General features: G+C 43.3%; 1 protein-coding gene across 1 annotated transcript in view; it reads right to left on the reverse strand.

Moving 5' to 3' along the window:
* The window catches only part of arfgef3 (ARFGEF family member 3), a 47,875-nt gene that overhangs the window by 22,486 nt on the left and 4,427 nt on the right, over positions 1-20,962 (reverse strand). The window contains exons 3-19 of the mRNA XM_070841252.1: positions 18,933-19,014; positions 18,511-18,651; positions 17,587-17,655; positions 12,285-12,401; positions 11,540-11,585; positions 10,048-10,132; positions 9,410-9,514; positions 8,967-9,091; positions 8,213-8,460; positions 7,835-7,947; positions 7,526-7,658; positions 6,688-7,295; positions 5,705-6,057; positions 3,249-3,415; positions 2,476-2,641; positions 2,068-2,175; positions 526-741 (exon numbers count right to left, since the gene is read on the reverse strand). Coding sequence (XP_070697353.1) covers positions 526-741; positions 2,068-2,175; positions 2,476-2,641; positions 3,249-3,415; positions 5,705-6,057; positions 6,688-7,295; positions 7,526-7,658; positions 7,835-7,947; positions 8,213-8,460; positions 8,967-9,091; positions 9,410-9,514; positions 10,048-10,132; positions 11,540-11,585; positions 12,285-12,401; positions 17,587-17,655; positions 18,511-18,651; positions 18,933-19,014 — 2,882 coding nt within the window. The remainder of the gene's footprint in view (positions 1-525; positions 742-2,067; positions 2,176-2,475; positions 2,642-3,248; positions 3,416-5,704; positions 6,058-6,687; positions 7,296-7,525; positions 7,659-7,834; positions 7,948-8,212; positions 8,461-8,966; positions 9,092-9,409; positions 9,515-10,047; positions 10,133-11,539; positions 11,586-12,284; positions 12,402-17,586; positions 17,656-18,510; positions 18,652-18,932; positions 19,015-20,962) is intronic.

Consider the following 20,962-nt stretch of genomic DNA (forward strand, 5'->3'; position numbering starts at 1 on the left):
CCTCACAGGTGTTTTTTCAAATATTATTATTATTATTATTAGACCTCTGCTCAGGTTGAAGTGGAGTAGAACCTATGCTCTGGCCCTGGTCCCACCTCCATTTGTCGTCCCGAAGCAGTTGTGGAGAACAATAAAACCTTCTGACAGTAAGTCTGCCTTCTCATGAATCCACTAACCCCATCTGAAAACATCCTACAAAGTTAAGAGGTGTCTCGCGTTCACTTTGTTTTACAGTTGCTGCTGATCATTTCACGGATCTTAAAGGCAGTATGTGATGTAACTCAGCAGCTGAATGAGCAGGACGGAAAAGTGCTGGGGGAGCGACTCTAATGACACATCATCAATATGTGCCGCACCCGAACAGCTCTGGTTTCGAATCCGAATCTTTGAATCTGTTCCAGCTCCAGGGCTGTCGTTGACCCTGACCTCTCTGTGTTGGGAGAGGGGAGGGAAGAGCAGAGAGAGAAATGTGCTGTATCCCGTTTTTTCTTATCAATCCAGACACGAGACACAGGTTTCACTCACCCAAGGCGCAGCTGAGCGCAGCAGCTTTGCGTAGGCCGTCCAAGCTCAGACATATGGTGTCTCTCTCCCTCTGGCTCTGCTCTTTCACCCCCTCTGCTCCCAGGATGAAGGCCAGGCCCTTGGAGCTGCCCGCCATGCGGCCTGTCAGCGGCGTGGACAGCACATCGATCAGGTTCTTCCACACGCCGGTGAGGATGAAGCGAGAGAACACAGCTCCTGAAAAACGCACAGAGGCTCAGCTGAGGAGTGTCACCGAGGAGAGAGAGGATACATGAGATGAATGGTTCTGCTGCTGATTTGTGTGAAATGATGAGCGGATCAGACAATATTTGCTCCATTCGATTTTGCAACACACACACATGCACACAAAAAGAGTATACTGTCATCTGGGATGACTCAGCAGTGGTTACCATGGTAATTCTGGCCCATCCTTTGTCCTCCAGGGAGATGCAGAAGTGGCTCAGGTGTTCCCTGGCTCATTGTCTCTCTGCTTCTGCCCTCTCCTGCTCTTTTTTTTTGTCCAAGCTGACCTGATGCTGTCAGCTCTGTTCGTGTTTGTGCTGTTTCTGTCATCTGTCATGAAATATGCCAACTCTAGACCGGTTTATGATTGCCATGCACTCTTTAATATCCCACTTGCGACTGAAAAACTAGAGAAGTATGACCTGGGTGGACAGAAAAGTCCTCTTCCCCTTTTCCTACTGGGAATACTTGCTCAACTGCGCTGAGCTTGACTGAGAGTTTGACTTGTTGTGTTACTGTTTTATGGTTTTTGCTATTCTGATTGTACGGCACTTTAGTTCAAGTTTAGTTTAAATGTGCTTTACGAATACATTTGGATTTGATTTGAATTTCTCCAAACTCCTCATTTGTTTTTCCCCCTAATTACATCTCACTTTACACCAAACGTCTATTAAAATCTTGTAACTTTTGTAAAAGACTGAACGTAAACCTGAGTTAAAACATACTGAAAATAAAAAAGTTTTATTTCCATTTTTACTGCGGAAGCTGGCGATGCAGAGCTCATTGGCTCTAATTATCTGCCAATGTTTTGTGCCCTACAGTTGGATATGGTTCAAACTGTAGGGCACTTAACGTAATGTTATTTCAGTTTGACCGGGCTTGCTGCAAAAAAGGTTTCGCAAAAAAAGATTGGAGCTGTTCTGGGATGCTTCACCTCTCAGCGCACAGTCAGTGGAGCATCCTCAACTCATTAGCTCAGCAGCAGTTTCAGGGTGAGTGAACCCTATTTAGAAGGGTTGAGCTGGTCTGATTCAGAGGCTCCAATCATGAAACATCTTCGAGGTTTCGACCTACAGCAAAAACCCCTCTGCTGGCTGAAGAGAATTAAAAGTCTGTCTCAAGTTTTAGGCGAACAACTTTCTGTATATATTATGCCACAAATAAATCACTAATTCTGTTATAGAAATGTGAAACTAATGAATAATTCATTGAGAAAATGAGTGAGCCAGTTCATCAATAAATCTGTCAATATCCGGGGGGGTGGGGGGGGGTGGGGGGTTATGACAACAAGCTACTGACCTGCCATCATAGTGTCACTGCCTGCCTTGTCACAGCTGAGTGGTGATCGGCTGGATGCCCTCCTGATCAGCTGACCTCCAATCGCACTGCTGCCCAGACCATCGATATCTGGGGGGGGGGGGGGAGTCACATATAAGTTCTGTGTAAATATCGGTAATTGTAATTCTAATGTCATGAGAAGGATTTTCACATAATTTTAGTAACTTTGTAGTTATCCTCAGGGGAAAAAATTACAGAGACTGAAGTGCTGTGAGGGCTTTGGTTTGAAGACTTAATTTTTTAAGAACTCAAAGCAGTAAGTTATTAAACTGAGTGATGTCCCCTAGCCCAGTGAGAACACGGCTTGCAGTATATCATTTGGAGACAAGCCAGGCACATAAACGGCTGTGTGTGTGTGTGTGTGTGTACCTGTCAGCATGGTGATGAGCGGCAGTGTGTGGTCCTCTGGTGAGCCCCAGTACCCAGCCTCGGCCAGCAGGTTGCGCTCTAAAACCTGGTGGTAGAGCGCCTCAATCCAGGCCTGAGACAGAACCACGAGGACTCCGCTGCTCTGGATCAGACGCACAAACTCCTTCTGCACAAAGCACACACCAGATCTATTTATGTATTCAGCCGACTGTACAAAGTCTGCAAATGCATCACATTCTATTCCATTTCTAATATATTTTCTCATCCTCTACCACTCCAGAAGAGAAGCAAGCAGATCTTTAACTAAACTAAAAATAACAACACCACAATGTGTAAATGCTCCATTAGATGTATGTTTTAGATCCTCAGGCAGAGACCTTTTGTCTCTTCCAGAGTCCAGGCTGAAAAGTAAAGAGGACAGAGCCTTTGCTATCAGGGCCCTGAGACTCGGGAATGACCTGCCCGAGGACATAAGGATGGCTGAGTCAGCATCCTTGTTCCTAAGTCTCTTCCCAAAACTTATTTTTACCAGAAACCATTTCCCCGCTTTTTACTTGATTTTATTTGTTTTAATTTCTTGCATATGATTTCATTATTTTACCTTTGTCTTTTACTCCCTTTTCTGTTTTACAATGTGTATATTCTTTATGGTCTCACAGTTAAAAATATAATTATCATTATTGTTATTATATGTGTGTCTGAGCCTTCAGTATGTCGTCATGTTTAACATCCCCTGTAAACTGATATTGTGGGGGAATCAGCGGTCGACTCACCAGGCTGAGGACGGGTGAGAGCGTCCGCCGTCTGTAGTAGTCGCAGCAGCAGAGCTTGAGGTTGAGTAGGAGAGCGTAGTACGACACCAGGTAGAGACCGTCTGCGTTCATCAGAGACTGACAGCTCAGAGTGTCGCCGGCCTCGAAACCTGGAGAGTGGATCCCACCTGAGGAGAGAGGAGGGGACTTTTTTAAAACTTCCCAGTGCTCATTACATTACATCATTAAACAATCCAATTTTTTTTTAAAAATCAGTCATGAGAAACAGAGAAAAAAAAAACAGAAGCTGTAGAAGATTTTGGACGGTTACAGAAATTGTACAATGTAGTACAGTGTTCAGTGATATATAATTAAGCTTTGGCAACATTCACACCATTAAAGTTTATTGGATTTGAGAATGAGAGAGTGAATAGGACACAGAGGGACGAATGGAGGGAGAGAAAGATATAGAGGCGGTGAATAGAAGAAGAAAGCGGTGGGAGAAGAGAAAATCGGGGAGTGAATGATGCACGAAGGGAATTAAACGGGGAAGGAGTGAGAGAAATGAGGAGACTGAAAGAGAAAGTAAGGAGGGAAAACAGGAGAGAAGGGGGGAGAAAGAGGAGGGGGAGAGACAAGGGAAGCAGACAGAAAGAGGAGGAAGACAGAAAGGGAGGCAGGCAGAGATGAAGGTAAAGAGAGACGCTAGGCTGATAGAAAGGGGTAAGAAGAGACAGTGGGAGGAAAGATGGGATGTTAGAGGGTGAGAGGGGGAATGTGGGTACAGGTGTGGAGTAGGGGGAGGAGGGAAAGACAGGAAAAGAGAGACAGAAACAGCGAGAGGGACACTGGTAAAAGGCGGGGGAGGGCAGGGCGGAGAAACAGACAGGTGGAGAGAGGACAGAGGAAATAAGTGTGAAGGTGAGAGGAGGCAGTGAGATATCATCTGCTAGCTGACGATAAGTCAAGTGTTCTAATCAGAAACTCACTCTGGGGATTTCAAGCCTCCACCAAATTCATTAAGCCAGTTAACTGTTAAGTCTAATTTTGATTCCTAATTTTGTGCTGCTGATGTAAAAACTCCCAGTAGGCTCGCTGGCTTTTTACTGATGGATTATGGGTCGTTCCTCAAAGGCAAAACGTTTTATTAAATGTTTCCAGCTCTTACATGATGAACTGAATACGGAATACTGTGTATACATTTGTCAGATATTCCCAATGTTCCTCAACACAGAACCACATGACCCACGTGAGTGATAATATAGGGTCACGATACAGTCATCACTCGCTAGTTAACCTCAAAATATTTTTAAAAAGGTACCATATTCCACAGACTGCACTTTTTAATGTCTTTTACAAAGATAAATGTGTCTTCTGTGAGCATACAGACTACCAAAAAATTAGAAAAGACCATCCTCTCTCTGTTTCTTCTGCTCCATCTTTCTGTAAATGCGTGTGAGAACATGCTGTTTAGATTTGCCTCCCCTTGTGAGGTCATAAGGTGGATGTGACCTCCTCTAGCCCTTCAGCAGGCTGATGTCCCCGGCAATGAAAACCACCTGAATCCACTTCGTGGTCTGCCATTATGTTTTCCTCACTAACACCAGCTCCCAGTAACAAGAAGTTGTCTTAGTTTAGAGCAAAGCAGCAGATTGTTCTGTTTCTTTAAAACACAGCGGCCAGACAGAGGCTGAAAACAGCTGCAGCAGCCATGTCTGTTACAAGAAAAACAATGTGTCGTTTGACCCCTTTGACTACGTAAACCTGTATCAGTAGGACCCCCAGACACAGGCATGAACCTTAAAATGAACAGATTATGGGACCTTTAATTTAATTTGTAAGCAAATGAATGGTGGAATGATTGGTGGGTTTAATGATTTGAAATAAAAACTTGCATAAACAGAATTGTATGAGTGGTTATAATCCAGTGGGCAGATGAAGATGTCATTTATCTGTCAGTTAATCTAATTTATAGTATCCGCAAGTTGTACTTCACTTGTGAAGTTGTGTTTTTTAATCCATAATGTATGATATTGAATGAGTAAGTTTATCAATTTGTTCATTTGTGATTATCTGCAGGAGGATATGTATACATACATACTGTTCATTCTGTCATTTTCATTGTTTACTTTCCCTGCACTATATTACTGAATATCTCATTGTCCTCACAGTACAATGGATTTACTTTGGTTGGTAAAAAAGATTCCCAAACCAGTCTTATTCAAACACTGGCAACTTCTCATTTTGTGATTCAACCAACAACAGAGACTTTCCTGCAGCCAGAGCTCATTAATAGGGGAGGAGGCTGCTGCACACATGACTCCACCCTCAGCAAATATCCTGTATTTGCTAAACACACACTCACACACTCACACACACACTCACACATACAAAATCAGAGAGTCCAGGCTTAAAACAGGACAAGAAACCAAATCACATCAATAAACATTAACCACCTCCCTCCCTGCCTCTCTCACCAGCCTGCAGTCCAGAGCAGAAGGAGGAGGAGAAGTTCTGAAGTGACAGGTCCACGTCTGCGGCGGTGGCCAATCCCAGCAGCCGGGGCAGCAGCGCTGCCAGTGACTGGAAGAACAGCCTGGCGCTCTGCTGGTCGGCCTCCTGGTTGCGGAGCAGTTTGAGTGACAATGCGGCGGTGCGCAGAGAGCGGTGGCCCAGGCAGTCTCGAGGGGTCTGCTGCTCCTCGTCAGCCAGTGAGACGTTATCAGAGCCGATGTCAGACACGTCGGATCGCCCCGAGTCTTTCTCGGCAGCCATGGAGTACTGATCACATGAGTCAAACTCTGTCCGTGACAAGTCCTGCTCTTCCATACTGTTGGACCAACAGGTAGCTCAGTTACATAACTGTTATGTTGCTAATGACCATTTTCAAGTCATACTGTGATTAATTCCCTACTTTGCAGGCAGCTATTGGTTTGAGTTAGTGTCTGAATGGAACATACTTGAGGCAATTTCATTTGTTTATTTTTCTATTTATTTCTTTGTTAATATCATGACATGATTGTGTGCTGTGAGCTCTTTTTCAGTGCTCCCCTCAGTTCCGCATTGAAGAAATGCCAATGCCAGCTGCCAAAAAGCAGTGACCTGACAAACTGTAATGTTAGAAAATCTAAATCAAAGGAGCACAGAGGTTTATATTGAGAGGATAATGTGAATTTCTTTGTGTGAAGGCCTGGCCATATGAAATTATATCAAGACAGGGCAGGGCTATCGATTATAGAATCACTTTTTTGCTTTTTATAACCAGCATGGCTAGAACAGTATGACTAAGGTTTGTGAAAGATCAGATGTGCCACAGTCCCTTCCACCACTCCAACCTCCACAACCTTATTTCCCACCTCACTGTATAAAGAAAGCACACTACTTCCTGCACTGACACTGAGCGTTGGAAAACAGTAGGTATGAAATCAAGCAATATGAATGTAAACAAACACACGCATACCTGAAGTTACTCTCACTGTATCGTGACCCTCCTCCGTGGTGCGGCCTGGTCCTGGACTCCACAGACAGGAAGTTTGTGATGTCAGGGTAGACGAGGGCGTGACTTCGCTGCACCACATCTGGAGGAACCACCGCTCCTCTCTCTCCCCCTCCTACTCCTCCTCCACCACCTCCTCCCGCTCTTTGTTTCTCTGGTCTTTCCTCGACCTCCACTGCACCCCCTCCCTCCTCCCGCTGGATCCCCTGGCCCACCTCGATGCTCGGCTCACATTTGGTCCCCTCCTGGCTGCCACAGGACGAGGGCGAGGGGAGGCGAACGTCCTCCCCACACTCCTCAGGAGTGGTGCGACTCAGGCCGAGCTCCCCCACCTCCAGATCCAGGGTGGTCTGGCCTGTTTCAGTGGTGATGCTGATGCTAATGTCAGGGCTGCGCTCAGTGGCCCCGGCGGTAGCTATGTTGGAGGAAGAGGAGCTGGGGTCCCAGGGAGCCTGCTCAGAGGACAGGATATGCCGCTGCCACCTGAAGTCGGCCTCATTGATCTCCATGGACTCGCGTGTCGACTCTGTCCCTTCTTTCAGATCGTCCAGCCGCCTGAGAAGAAGCCGCGCCTGAGAAACACAGCGGCTACATTACCGTTTTATACCTAAATCCGCTCATTCTTACAAATCAACTCCAGCTCCCTGAGATGCTTTCAGTAAACGGGCGCTCAGTACATTTTGACTACATTTCATCTGTCTATGACAAGTCCTACATCTTCACTAGTTCATTTTTAGGTGCAATGCTGAATCCCTGTATAACCCCCTCTAACGTTTTGGTGCATCCTGTCTCAGTGCCGCACCTGCTCAGATTGGATGCCGCGGCCTTGGGACAGTTCATCCAACGCCCCGAGGAGAGCGCAGGCACAGGACACCGAAGAGTAACACGCCTCGATGCCTCCCTTCATACAGGCCTCCGTCATCCCGTCCATCACTCTTCAAAGAAAGCAGAAACACACAGACATACATGACAGAGATAAAAATCCTAATTATGACCCGTGCTATTTATTGTCAGATTAGCAGTGTAGCTGTAAGATGCATAAGATGCATTTGTGAGCAGTAAACTCTCAAATAAAACTCAAATAAAGAACAAAGAGAGCGGAGTTACTAACAGTTTCAGCAGGTCCAGGTGGGACTTCCTCTTCGAGAATGTGCGCTTCCTGGTTTCAGGCTCAACCATGCATGGACCAGCCAGGTCATACAGCCGCTGGGGACTGCCGAGGATCTAACACAGACACACACACAGGAATAAACGGCAACATTCACCCCATATTCACTTGATGTCTCATTTTAAAGGATGTATGTGATGATGTTACATCAAATGTCACACTGTGATCATCTGATTGAATCCTGTATTTATGCATGTGAACATAACAATGTTAATGACTCATGAATTACTGATGAATTATTCAGCAAAGTGGAGAGGGAATCAATCTGAAAAGTTAGACTATGCGTTGGAAAAGCTCATCTCTAATGTCTCCTCCTCCCACCTCCTTCATGATGCGGATGGCCTCGGTGCGGTGTTGAGGAGGCGGGTACAGCAGGATCCTGTGGTAGAGCGACTGCAGCACCGGTTTCATCGACTCCACACAGCTCACCAGACGCACAAGCTCCGCGGCGATGTAACACACAGTCCGCACTACCGGTGCTATCCTGGCGGGGGCGCTGGAAGAACAGCCAGACCCTCTGCCTTGGTCGGACACCCCTCCACTGGAGGAGTCCAGTTCCTGGCTGATCCCTGGCGGAGGAAAACAAGGAGGGACATGAAGCTGAGCCGCTAGAACCAAGCTGATGGATTGTTATTCCCTCACTTAGAAGCAGAAAGAACTTCAACTTTAACGATCATTATCTGTAATCTGATGTAATGTTTCCTTCAAAAAAGAGATTTCTACTATCACAAAGACACAATCAAACTGGCTACTGACAGGAAGGTCGATATTCAAATGTGGTCTTTGTTTGCAAACTCTGGATTTTGAACAGTTTCATGGCTTTGGCAGGAGACACTGAAAACAGCACTTAAGGTTTAATACAAATTTCTGCAACAGCAAAATGAAACCACGCCACTTTTCAGCTACGTATCTATGATATTGATCTGAGTGGCTGCTTAATATTACAAATGAACATTAAACACAAATTGTGTTTTTTGAAAAAAAATCCTATTTTTCATTCCAGCCGACTCAAAATGACAAAAAAAAAAAAAAAGTGATGACCACCCACAGTGGGTATTCTAGTAAATCCAGTTACCTTGACTGAGTCTGTCTGAGAGACGGTCTCGCTCTGGCGCCCCCATATAGCCATGGTGGGAGGTGATGGTTTTGTCGTTGACAGGATTTCCCATGATCGCCACAAGGGATGGACAGAGCTGCTTCCTGGGAGGAGGAATATTCTTGTGTTTTTAGGATGGTGATGTGGTTAGAACATAGTAAATTACAATAAGGTGGGTTGACTGATTTTGAAAAGGAAGAAAAACTATTATAATAATTATGGCAGAGTGAGTGGGACACATTACTATAATATTATTCATCTTTTCTTATTATTAATAATAATTGTTTTCTTGGCAACCCCTAAGGGGAGGGCACATGGGGCTGATTAACCAGATGAGAGCGCGTTCATATTTTTGTGTGTTGCTTTATCTTGATGGCAGCTTGTATACGACAGGATTTTTTTAACGGTGTTACAAGTCTTACCATACAAGGTCGGTGAAACCTCTGGACAGGTGCATTGTGGGTGGACAGCTGCTGAGCATGGAGAGGATGCACTCCAGGTAGAGGAGCTGCAGGAGCTGACTGCCACTGGAATGTGAAACCACATAAAAAAAACCTTTTTTGTAACACAGAAGTCAGACGGCCTCGTATCCAGCGTGTTTATCAATAAATAATCTCATCAGAAGTCTTTGCCAATGATATTTCCTCGTGATTTGATCTAGTAGGTGATAGAAGCAGGTGAAAGTAGTCGCTCTTCAAACCCTTGATCCCTTGACTGTGTCATGCCCATTATTGACATGCTTATGGCTTAATAACTACAGGGCTGTTGCTGCACCACTTTACATGAGTTTAAAACAGGTTTAATTCATCGGGAAGTTTCAGGGGTTTAACACACAGCTGTCTGCCAAACGGAACTTGATTGCTTTGTCAAAATGAGCAACAAACAAAGTGCAGCTTCACTGGCGGTATGATGAAGTTCTTGTTTAAGTTTGTTCCAAACTACCCAACAGATCTGTGATGCTGCAGCAAGCAACAATGAGCAAGCCTCAGGCTGAACGATCACCTAAATGCGACAACAACAAAAGAAAGAAAGAGTCAAGTAATGGAAGCGTGCGTGTTACCTGTCTACTGACTCCAGCTTTTCACAGAAAACTGTCAGAACTGTCACCACATCTTCACACAGCGCCTGGCTGGTAGGAGAAATATCTGCAAACACACACACAAACATACATAAAAACACACACACACCATAACAAGGTTAATTCACAGCACCGGCTTTATCTTTATTCAATATGTGCATGACTCTCTCTCACCTCCCTATTTCTCTGTGATAAATAAAATAAATCAATATCTTCTATGTGAACCTGTTTGGCTTTCTGCCTGCAGAGGTATCCATCTGACCTGTGTGTGTGTGTGTGTGTGTGACTTTATAGTATCATAAAGATGGTCAATGTCTCTGTGAAGGTGTTTCTTACTACCTGCAGAAAGGTGATTACACTGGCTTTATATCTGCTATAAAACAGTTCATACTGTACGCTGCAGCAGATTAACAGTTCCCACTTATGACAAGCACTATGAAGCTTCAATTCTCACTTCACATGAAAATAACAACACACACTGGATGGAAATAAAATAAGACTTTGTCGGGCAAAGTTGTTATCTGAGTCAAGAGGGGCTTTTTCCTCTGTCTTGTGGCCATTTTAGAAACACTCCAGCAGCTTCATGCCTCATTTTCCACCAGTCTAAGCTGTACTTTGTCGGCCTCGGCTCTACGCAAGCTAAATGGGAATGTGCAGACTTCGTCACGCTTCACCAGACTTTTCTCAGATCGAAATCTTGAAGTATTCACCATACCTAGAGAGAATTTCTGAAATCACACCCTACAAACATCCATCTATAGAGCTCACGGGAAGCTGTTGCACTCGCTGGACGCTTTGTTAGGTACAACTGTACAGTCTAATGCGATTCAATACAACAAGGACAAAACCTCTCGATGTAATGTAGTCTCTCTCTCTCTCTCCCTCTCTCTCTCTGATCTTTAAAGCCACCAAACTCCATTCACAAAAACAGAAATTATACGTCGCAGAAAACAGGGGTTGCTAGTCTGCAATGCTGCCTCAATTGGCTGGCTTGTTTGTGCTAAGAAAAAGAGAGCTTCAGTTCTCCAATTTTTGGTTGGCCTTTTACATGTGGTTCAGATACATTCCAGCATTGCGTTACAATTCCGTCCACAGCAGTAGTACATTGCTTAACGTCTGTGCCGGGACTCCTGCCTGCTTCTCCAAACTGGGAGCGTGCAGACCGCCATCTACAGGTGATACACTGACCTCATACAAGTGCCTCATACAACCCCACTTCAGATAACCCTAACTAACCCTTTAAACATTACTAACAATCTCCCCGAAAACTGAACGTGACAAACGTCATAAAAGTAGAATTTACGGCAGAGCTGAAGTAAAGGACTGTACAAGTGTTCACAACAAGGTGGCCACTGAGTGCATATCCGAAGTATCTCATTTGATCATATGCTCGACTGTATAAAAGAGGTGGCTGCAGCCCTAGAGCGGATGAGAGGAGCTGCAGAGGTGACGGGTAGCGTTTGTAATGATGTACCTCTTCTGTGCAACGGCGGCGCAGCCACCTCGTCTCCATCTGCACCCTGCGGAGGAGAACACAACAGGAGGCATGTTTACTGTGACTGTGGATGTGTTGAGTGTTATCTCTGGTTTTGTGTGCTTTTGTTTGAGTCCTGGCATTTATCTGTATTCAGTATACATGTATGTGCATTTCCAATTGCTTTATGTTAGGTGTGTGTGTGTACATATTTCAGGTACATTAAGGATTAACAATGCAATATACTGCAAAATACACATAATGAAAATATTACAATATGTTGGCAATACATATTTCTTCTTTCAAAATGTTACTGATGAACTAACACAAGTATCTGTGTTGCTAATCAAACATACAGGGCCACTATATAGTTTTTCACACACTGAGCCTGTATTGCTGTCTAGAATAGAAGAAGAGAATGTTGTTCATTTACACTTTAATGATAACAACAGATATTCAATTTACAATGCTGATCAATTATTTGACAAATTCAGTGGATCAAAATTGAAAATTCAATTTCTGTTGTTTGTCTAACCAATTAGTCAGCTTTTCATTTTAGCACTACTTCTGAGATTTCAATTTTTGGAAATGGACCGAGCTGGCCCCAGAACCAGAGTGCAGAATTTGAGTTCAGCAGTGATTCCCAGTGTGTATACACAGTAATATATGTTTCTGTGTGTGTGTGTGTGTGTGTGTGTGTGTGTCCTCTACATGTAACTACTGTATTGTGTGTGTGTTTTGTGACCTCTTGTCTGTGTCGCAGCTGCAGCGTCAGGTCTCCCAGTATCTGGCTCAGCGTGGCTCTGACCGCCGTGTTGATGCTGCGCTGGTGACAGCTGGACACATAGGTCTCGATACACAGCTAAACACACACACACAAACACGCGTCAGTGGGTTATCTTTTGTGAGTCACAAAAATAGAAAAGTCATGACACGCAGACACAGGGCACCATCACAGACACTGAACAATCAGGGAGATTTATGCGAGGCCTCCGTGGCGTAACAGGTTACCGTGGTAACCAGACTAATGACGGGGATGGGGCACGGGGATGTATTATCAGTGTGTCAAACATCTTCCAACCAGATTAGAAGGTCGCAGAGAAAACACTGGCTCTATGATGGGTAAGACAGCAGTTGGCCAGCAACTGAGCAACACACGCACATTGTGACTGTGGAAACAGACTCATGTCCCCACAACATGAATAATACAGGGTCTACACGCACACACACACACACACACACACACACACACACACACACAACCATACATGTATATCACACATGTTTTTCAGCAGATGCTTTTATCAAGAGTGCATTGCAGTATCAGATATTTTAAGCACACATGGTCCCACTGGGACAGGAAACAGCAGGAGAGTTAATGCCTCGCTCTTCACATTCAGCTACCAAGGCACACACACACACACACACAGACGCACACATGCACAAATAATATATGTTGTAATAATATGTTTTCTAGAGTTATTAAAACATGTTCTAGGACGTTTAAAGGATATTAATAAGTAAATACTTAATTGTTGTACAGAGCAACATTTCTAAAGATTTAGTGCTGAAAACTTTGTTTTGGGAGCTACATAAAAGAGGTGGCAGGTAGCGGACAGTAAACTAACCTTCTCGCCCAGGTAGCATGTATTCCCAGGCCACCCTCAGGCCCAAGAAGCTTCAAAAATGATATTTTGAGGTATAATTTTAAAGAATTAGTTTAGGTAGAAAATTAGAATTAGTTTGCTGGGATTTAAACGGTTGAAGCGTGCTTGGATCGATAAACAGGCTGGGAGGAAGCTCTGCTTAAAAATAGTTTTTTGCAAAAACAATTCAAGGATTTGGCTTAAGTGCAAGTTCTTGAAAATGAATGTTGGGACTGATTAGATTTGAGCAGCACTGCTAAGTCCAAGATGGACTGTTCAACACCACAAATCCTTAGAGAGGTAAACAAGTGGAGGGCTTAAGGGAAGAGGCACAGAACATGGCAGCAATGAAATGCTCAAGAAAGGAAGGATTTATTTCACTAATTTCCAAAGGTCTGTTCTGTGAGCAAGCAGACTCAGGCTCATGTAGCTCCAAAGAAAGACCATCTCTGCTGATTATATTCAGTCTTGGTCGTGTCCTGTTTTCCACCTCCTGTGCCTAATCAATACAAGATCAATACATACTGCATCATAAGGCCTTCAAGAAGCAATGAGTCTGGGCGTGTGAAGGGTGAAGAGTTTAAGGAGCTGTCACCCACAGTTAAAACTTCTTCTAGCTCCACCTATTTGAACAATTGCACTACTTGCAGACAATCAGTTTTACAGTTTTTATTCAGTTTTCATTTCGGTTCTTTTTTTTTTTTTAGCTGCATCATGTAAGTATTTTACATTTTAAAGCTATGAAAGTAGGATTTTGTAACTGGAGTTCTGACAGTCAGGAGGCTCTTAGAGAGAAAAGTAGATTATACATTCAGATACAAAATGTTCAAAAGCTGAAAATGTATGTTTTACAGCCACACAATGAACTGTTTTGCCATGTGTGCATTTATTATCCCCAAAGTTAGTCTGACACTTAGTATTATTATATTTAAGCTGTCTATGTGTTGGCTAGAAAACATGTAAACTTAGAAAGAGACAAAATGATAAAGACATACAGCTGTAAAACACTAAAATCATTGGGGCTATTACTTTCCTTCTCTCTGGGTAGTGCAGGCTAGCAAGTGCAGAAATGGTCTGAGAACGGCGCAACAGCTGCCCCCTGAAGAGAATCTGCCGCTTGTTAAACATGAATGAGTGAGCTTGTGAGTTACAAACCAGTTTGCACCTAAAAAGTTTCACAAAGCAGCTTTTCAGCTTTTGCACAATGGCTCCTAAAACTACAGTTCAAAAACAAACGACCTGTTAAATGTTGTTTCATTTGTCAGGCTATAATTTGTTTGTCTGGAAACGGAATTTAATTTGTAGCATAAAACCAAGGAAGGGTGAAAATTAAGGTTTCACGTAAAAGATGTGATCGTATTGAAGGTAACGTATTAGGTTCGGAAACTGAAGAAATCCCTCAGCGCTGCCAATCCTTGCATTAAGAACCTGTGCTAAGCCTCGCTGTTTGTATGGGATGTTACTAATAATGGAGAGGTGCTGACAACCTCTCCAGCCGCCCTGATTCATGATCCAACATACACACGCGCGCAAAAACACCAGATGGCTGGTCCTGACTGTGCGGAGTCCATTAACACAACATGTTGACCAGGTTTTTATGAGCTGTTAATGGACGTCACCTGTGCACTGCTGCACACACTACAGATAACCCACTGTATAATGAGATGTGAGTTTGGGCATTTGGGTTCATGTTCGGAGACAACAGGGGTGACTGGTTGCTGGTCAGGTGGCAGGTCTTGTACATTAATGACCAAGATGGCATTTCAGTTCATTACATTTCTGCTCAGGAGGAGCACCTCCAGGAGCCGAGCGGTTTCATTCCTTGATTATTACATCGTGCTTTTGCGACGTGTCCTTCTCAGGAGAACTGTGAACACTCAAAAACTCATCTTTTGAGTGTCACATACTCACCCCGTGTAGTCACGCAAGGTGGCTGTGAAAAGTCTGTAACTCGCCTCACTGCATTAACAGCTGTAGTCTGCTTGAATTTCAATGTGTTTCAGTTTAATGGTGGCAAACAAAGCATCAAAAATGTCCAAGGAAACATTTGAAGCCGTTAATGCAGCATTCCACTTCGGTTTTTTATCCTTGCGTTTAGTATGATACTAACACTCAGGGTTTCTACACAATAGAGCTAAGTACACTCCTCTTGTGTTACAGTACAGCTCTAAAGCTCCACAGAAAGTAGAAGTTAGGGAGTTTTTGCACAAAGCACATTTTAAGTAAGTGTCTACACATGTTTTAATGTTTGGTTTTTTTTCTTTTCACTATTCGTCTTTGGAATCCACTGTTACTGCAATGTGCGAGTCACAAACTTACAGAGCCGCTTTTAAACCACTAAATGTGGTGGAAACCTGGAGTGCTCCTTTAAAGGTTATGCGCAGCTTCAGTCAATATTCTACAATCCAGAGAGCTCCTCAACAAAAGAGATAGAGAGGAACATCACCCCAGAATAAGCAGGCAATTGAGTTGAAATAAACATGTGAATTTTGCCAGAAACTGTGATCCCAACTACTCCACTCCCATTTTATTTTTACCATCAGTTACAGATACCACAGTGCATCTAATGAAAACAAAGTTATATTGCAAAGCTTTGACTGGAATATGCAGTTATATGATGCCATGATTTACTGTGCACCCTGCAGGACAGAGAGACTTGATTAATGGCAGTATGATCCTTTTACATTGATAGTGTTTACATTATATTCATCTGTAGCACAGAAGCTAATTTACAGTTCAGGGTAGGGGTGTCGATTCGAGCCAAGGGGCCTGATTCGACTGTCAATCTCAGCACAGTGGTGTGAAAATGTGGTTATGAAATAAAGGATCATTCCATTCTGGCTCTACGGGGGTGCCGAATGTCTGATTTTATATGGAATTGATTGAGAAATTAATACTGCTGGTCTCCAAGTATCCATGTCTGTACCAATTGGCATCTCGGGCTATCACAATAACAACATTAAAAATAATGCAGAGCAAGCACTCTCACTTGCGCCAGCATTTTTACTTCCGTGGATATTCCATATCATAGCAGTCTCAGATGAAAAACGCAGTGCGCCTCAAAAGCACAGCAAGAGCTCCCAGCTGATTTTCAGAAGAACGCTTGGCGTTTTCAGCCGGGAGAGACAAAACGCTTCGCTGGACATAGGGCGTAGGTGGCGTGGTCTGTCTGTGTGTCTATCTCAGCTCAGGTTCAGCACTATGGACAGTGCCGCAGCCTGCACATACACAAGCTTCAAGCGTGCATCCAAAATAGGCAAACAAGCATTTCTAGGAGCTTTTAATTAGGTTTTACTGAGGAAAAAAACGATTTATTAGACATCAGTCGACTATAGGCCCGATGAATCCGATTTGACTATGACAATTCCTAGTTCAGGGTAGAAATGGAACCTGTTGGAGCTGCAACCACGCTAAAAGATGTGCTGTACAATATCAGGCAGGGTTGGACAGTCATATTTATCAAAACTAATAATCTCAACATTCTTTTATTCACTTTCAACAATATGCAGCATCAATCGAGGGCTGGCAGTGGAACAGGTTTTCTGGATCGCAGCATACTAATTTGTCAGAGTTACTGCGCCTTTCTTTAACTTAATCCATGATATGAATTCATGAATAAATTGTATATTCGTGCATCTGTTTTTTTAGGATATATTTATGCAACCTAAAACAAATGTCTTCAACCAGGTAGGTTCAGTATGTTACAGGTTTGTTTTATGGCAAACAGCTCCCTTTATCCACAAAATTCTCTCCCTCCTCTGTTGTTTGTATATTCCAAAACCAGCTGTGCTTTATGTCTGTGTGTGTGTGTGTGTGTGTGTGTGTGTGTTGGTGCGTGTGCAGGACTGCTTATCTCAACTCAATAATTGATGCCATTACAGCATGAGATGAGGCCTTCGGGTGAGCAGGAATGGAGCAAAGCCTCACCTTTAAAAATAGACTGAGCTCACGTACTGCTTGCTATGCGAACAGTTCACTGTCCTTTTTATAAAAAGAAAAAACCATGGATGCCTCAATTTTATTTCGTCATCACGTCAAAGTGAAGAACTTCACAAGAAGAAACAGCAGTGCAGGATGGAAAATGGTTACTCCTTTCATACCTCATTCAAAGTCATTTAGCCTCTGGCCTCTAGTTTAGTTTAGTCCATTCAGTCCATCTAACAGGTACATAGAGTGAATACTATGGGGGCTACAACACACATTGATGAGGAACACCAACAGAATAGTGATCAAATGCAAATACAGTTGTCTTTTAACATTCTCAACAGCAGCTGAGCTAGAAATGAAAAATATTTATATTGCTGATTAGTTTAACTGAAGCAAAAATCCCTGTTTGTTGTAAAATCTCAGATATCTGATGATGCAGCAGATGCATATCAAACAGACCCAGACTGTCCCTACCTCAGCAATCCGCAGGATGGAGTCTCCATTAATGTCAAAGTTCGGTGAGTAGGTGATACACAGCAGGACCTGCGCACAGGAGACAGAAACACAATTTTCTACTTTCCAAAAGAGAATAAAGTCTGTGATTGATGTTTCTATCGTTCTTTATAATACCAAGGAGACGAATTTAACGACTTAGGAAAAAGAACTTTAACTGATGTAACCTGATCACAATCATAAGCACCGTGCCAAAGTTGGCCCACATTAAGTTGAACATAAATTGGCCAGATATGTGAGTTAGAAAGGACCCACAGTGGAGTGGGGTGACTAACGGAGCTCTGAAGAGGCCAAATTACAGGAAACCATCGAAGAAAAAGCTACAATGCAGGAGGGAAATTTCTCAAAGCTGACGTGGGCAGTTGATTTTTGGTGTCATTGGGCAAAAAATCCATAATAACCTTTTAACATGTTGTAATTTCAGTGGTCTGAGAGTCTTCCAATGCTACGATTCACAGACTATCATCTCAAAGGGATTTTTCAGGTCCACACATTTGCAAAAATAACTGGATGGTAATTGTTACAGAACTGCCACGATACAGAGTAACAGCATTGGGATCACGGCCGGGATGACTGAATCATTATCTTGTGCACATAACATGCCACATATGGTCGTACTCATCCAGCAGAGAGGAGAGAGCTGCAGGAGGACAGCCGCATTTTTCAAACTCTGGCTTTTTTGCCTTTTCCAGATTTCTGCCTACCCCAGCTTTAATGCAGAGCTGCCAAGCATATTTACTCATTTTATGTGTGCAATATAATTCAGAGAGATAAAAGTAAACATTTAAAAAAAAAAACACACATATCAGCACAGACTCCAGATATTTAGGAACAGAGGAGCAGGGTCTTGCACAGCCAAATGTTCGTACTTTCCCCAGGTCTTACCTTCATGACCTCCACCTGCAGGTCTTCATGGAGAGACGGGGTGACTCGTATGGCCTCCAACATCTGGCTGAGCAGCTGCTTCTCCAGGACCTCCACCTCCAAGCCGACTCCACCCACGAACCTGTCCTCGCACAGGAGCTTCTGTTTGGGGAAAAGCAGAGGGGAGAGAGTTTCAAGGAGCAGCCTGCTGCTGCTGCTGCTGCTCGATGTAAAAGCATCACCCCATCAGACCATGATGGATATACATGTTCAGCATACGTCATTCTGGTGGGTGCATCTGATTGCTTATGAATTCAACTTTTCAATTGTGATGTTGTCGCAAACCACAGATTCTATGTAGAACCAGACATTTTAAACAAAGAAGAATAAAAGGAAGAACATGGATTTGATTACAGTCCAGTCAGTCCTGTATCTTGCAGTACCTGCATTCCAGTAAGCGCCGTCTGTCCCAGTTTGGTGTTTTTAGACTCCAGAGCCATCTGTAGGGGCAGCAGACAGCGCTCTCTGGAAGCACACAAACACAAACAGGTCACACCAACTCCGTCACCATTGATGCTTGGAGTGCTACTTGCAGTAGTAAAGTGGAGTTTTATCAAAATGAGACAGAGATACAATGAAGGTAGAAATATGTCTTCGTTCATGACCCTACAGGATGTCCCACGGTGTCGGATACAGCATCTATCAAACCTCTCCAGAGCAGCAGGGAAGAGTCTGCAGCCAGCAGGAAATGTTCACCGTTTAAATCGGTTATAGCTGCTGTTGACTTCAACACTAATAGGAAGCCAGAATTTGGAGGATTGTAGGGAAAACAGATCAGCAGAATATGAGAAGGTCTCAGTCTTGACCTCCATCATGAGACTCCAGATCCTCCCCCCTCTCTCCTGCTGTCACTTATACCGTACATACTTCAACTTCAGAATACCAAATCGTAGCCTGTGTCCTTTTCCTACAAGAAGAATAGGAGTATGTTTCTCTTTAGGGTGCGCCTCCTCTCTCTTCTCTCCTTGCTCTGCGGCTGAAAGGAAGCAACTTACTCTCTCAAGTTCAAATCTGCTGCAAGTCTGACACGGGTGGAAGAGAAACCGACCGTGTTTTGTCAATACGGCACACAGAACTATGTTTTTTGTGTGTTTTTTTTTTAAACACAGAAACATATTTCAAGTAATAATGGCAGACACAATTTAAACAATCAAAAATAATTGATTGTTGGTTGAATAGTTGGAGTTTACAGGATAAAGTCAGGCTTTGTAAGGCTATTACTGCCTTGATCCACACACACACACACAGATATGTCACTGCTGACTGTGATGGGACTTGAGATGCAGTCAGACAGGCAGTATCTTGGACTTGAACCCATGATAACATGCTACAAGTTAATTGGAAAGTTTTTGACAACATCAGTTTGAGCCATTTCAAAACTCGATTCTGCAGAGACACAAAAGCAACTGAATGAACCCGATGCCAAGAAAAATAATGAGGAACTTTGAAAGGTAACCTGTTGCCTTTAATGTTGCTTGTTGACTCTGTGTTATATTGTGATTCTTGTCTAATTTGTTCTTTATTCTAAAAAGGTCATTGATGACATCTGGTAGGATCCTACAGATACAAACTAGCATTTGTGTAAGCTCTGACCTTTTTCTCTGAAAAGTTTATTTATAACTTCTCTCAGCTATGAATAAAATTTCTTGGTACCCACATTCTTTTTGTCCTAAACACTATAGTGCAGGACAGAGTCAGTTACATAAGGCAGCAACTGTGTTTGAATCACAAAGTAGACTTTTTTTTTTTGTATCTTTCTTTGTCTTGTTTTCTGCTGTGCACTCGCTCGCTCTCTCTCTCTCTTTGTCTCCCTCTCATTATTTGTCGTTGGCTGAGTCAGAGTGCTCTGCTGCTGATAGCAGGCTACCACGCTTCATCTCTGAGCTCTCGGGCTGCTCTGAGCTGTCACAACTACACTGGTTCAAAAGGGCTCCAAGGAGCCACAGTTGGCACGGTACCCAGCAGCTCTTAGACACGATATATGAGCACATAGACAGAAACAAATAAAACGCCACAAGAGGAAACAACACACAAATAGTGCATCTAGCCTCGAAAGACACAGACATTTGAAATAAGGGAGAGAAAAAAAAAATATCAGAGCAAGAATCTCAGCAGCAACAGCAAAACAAAAACCCATTTATCAACTGCTCAGAAATGTTCATAAAAACACCAAATTCAATGCTTGTGTAATTATTTATATGACACAATGAAAAAAAAAAAAAACATTCCTTTTTAACTTCTCAGTCACATCATTCTGTCGATTGAGGATGTCCCATAGCAACTATCCTTCAGGGAGATCCATGGTTTTGTCCCGTTATTGTTCCGTCAGTTTGTCAGAGTGGGCGTCCTCTTTGTTTGAGAGCCCATTCTGTAATGACAGGCTTTTTTTTTTTTTTTTTGTTTAGGCAGAAGA

This window comes from Pempheris klunzingeri, chromosome 12 (assembly GCF_042242105.1).
Source record: "Pempheris klunzingeri isolate RE-2024b chromosome 12, fPemKlu1.hap1, whole genome shotgun sequence".
Classification (NCBI taxonomy): Eukaryota; Metazoa; Chordata; class Actinopteri; order Acropomatiformes; family Pempheridae; genus Pempheris; species Pempheris klunzingeri.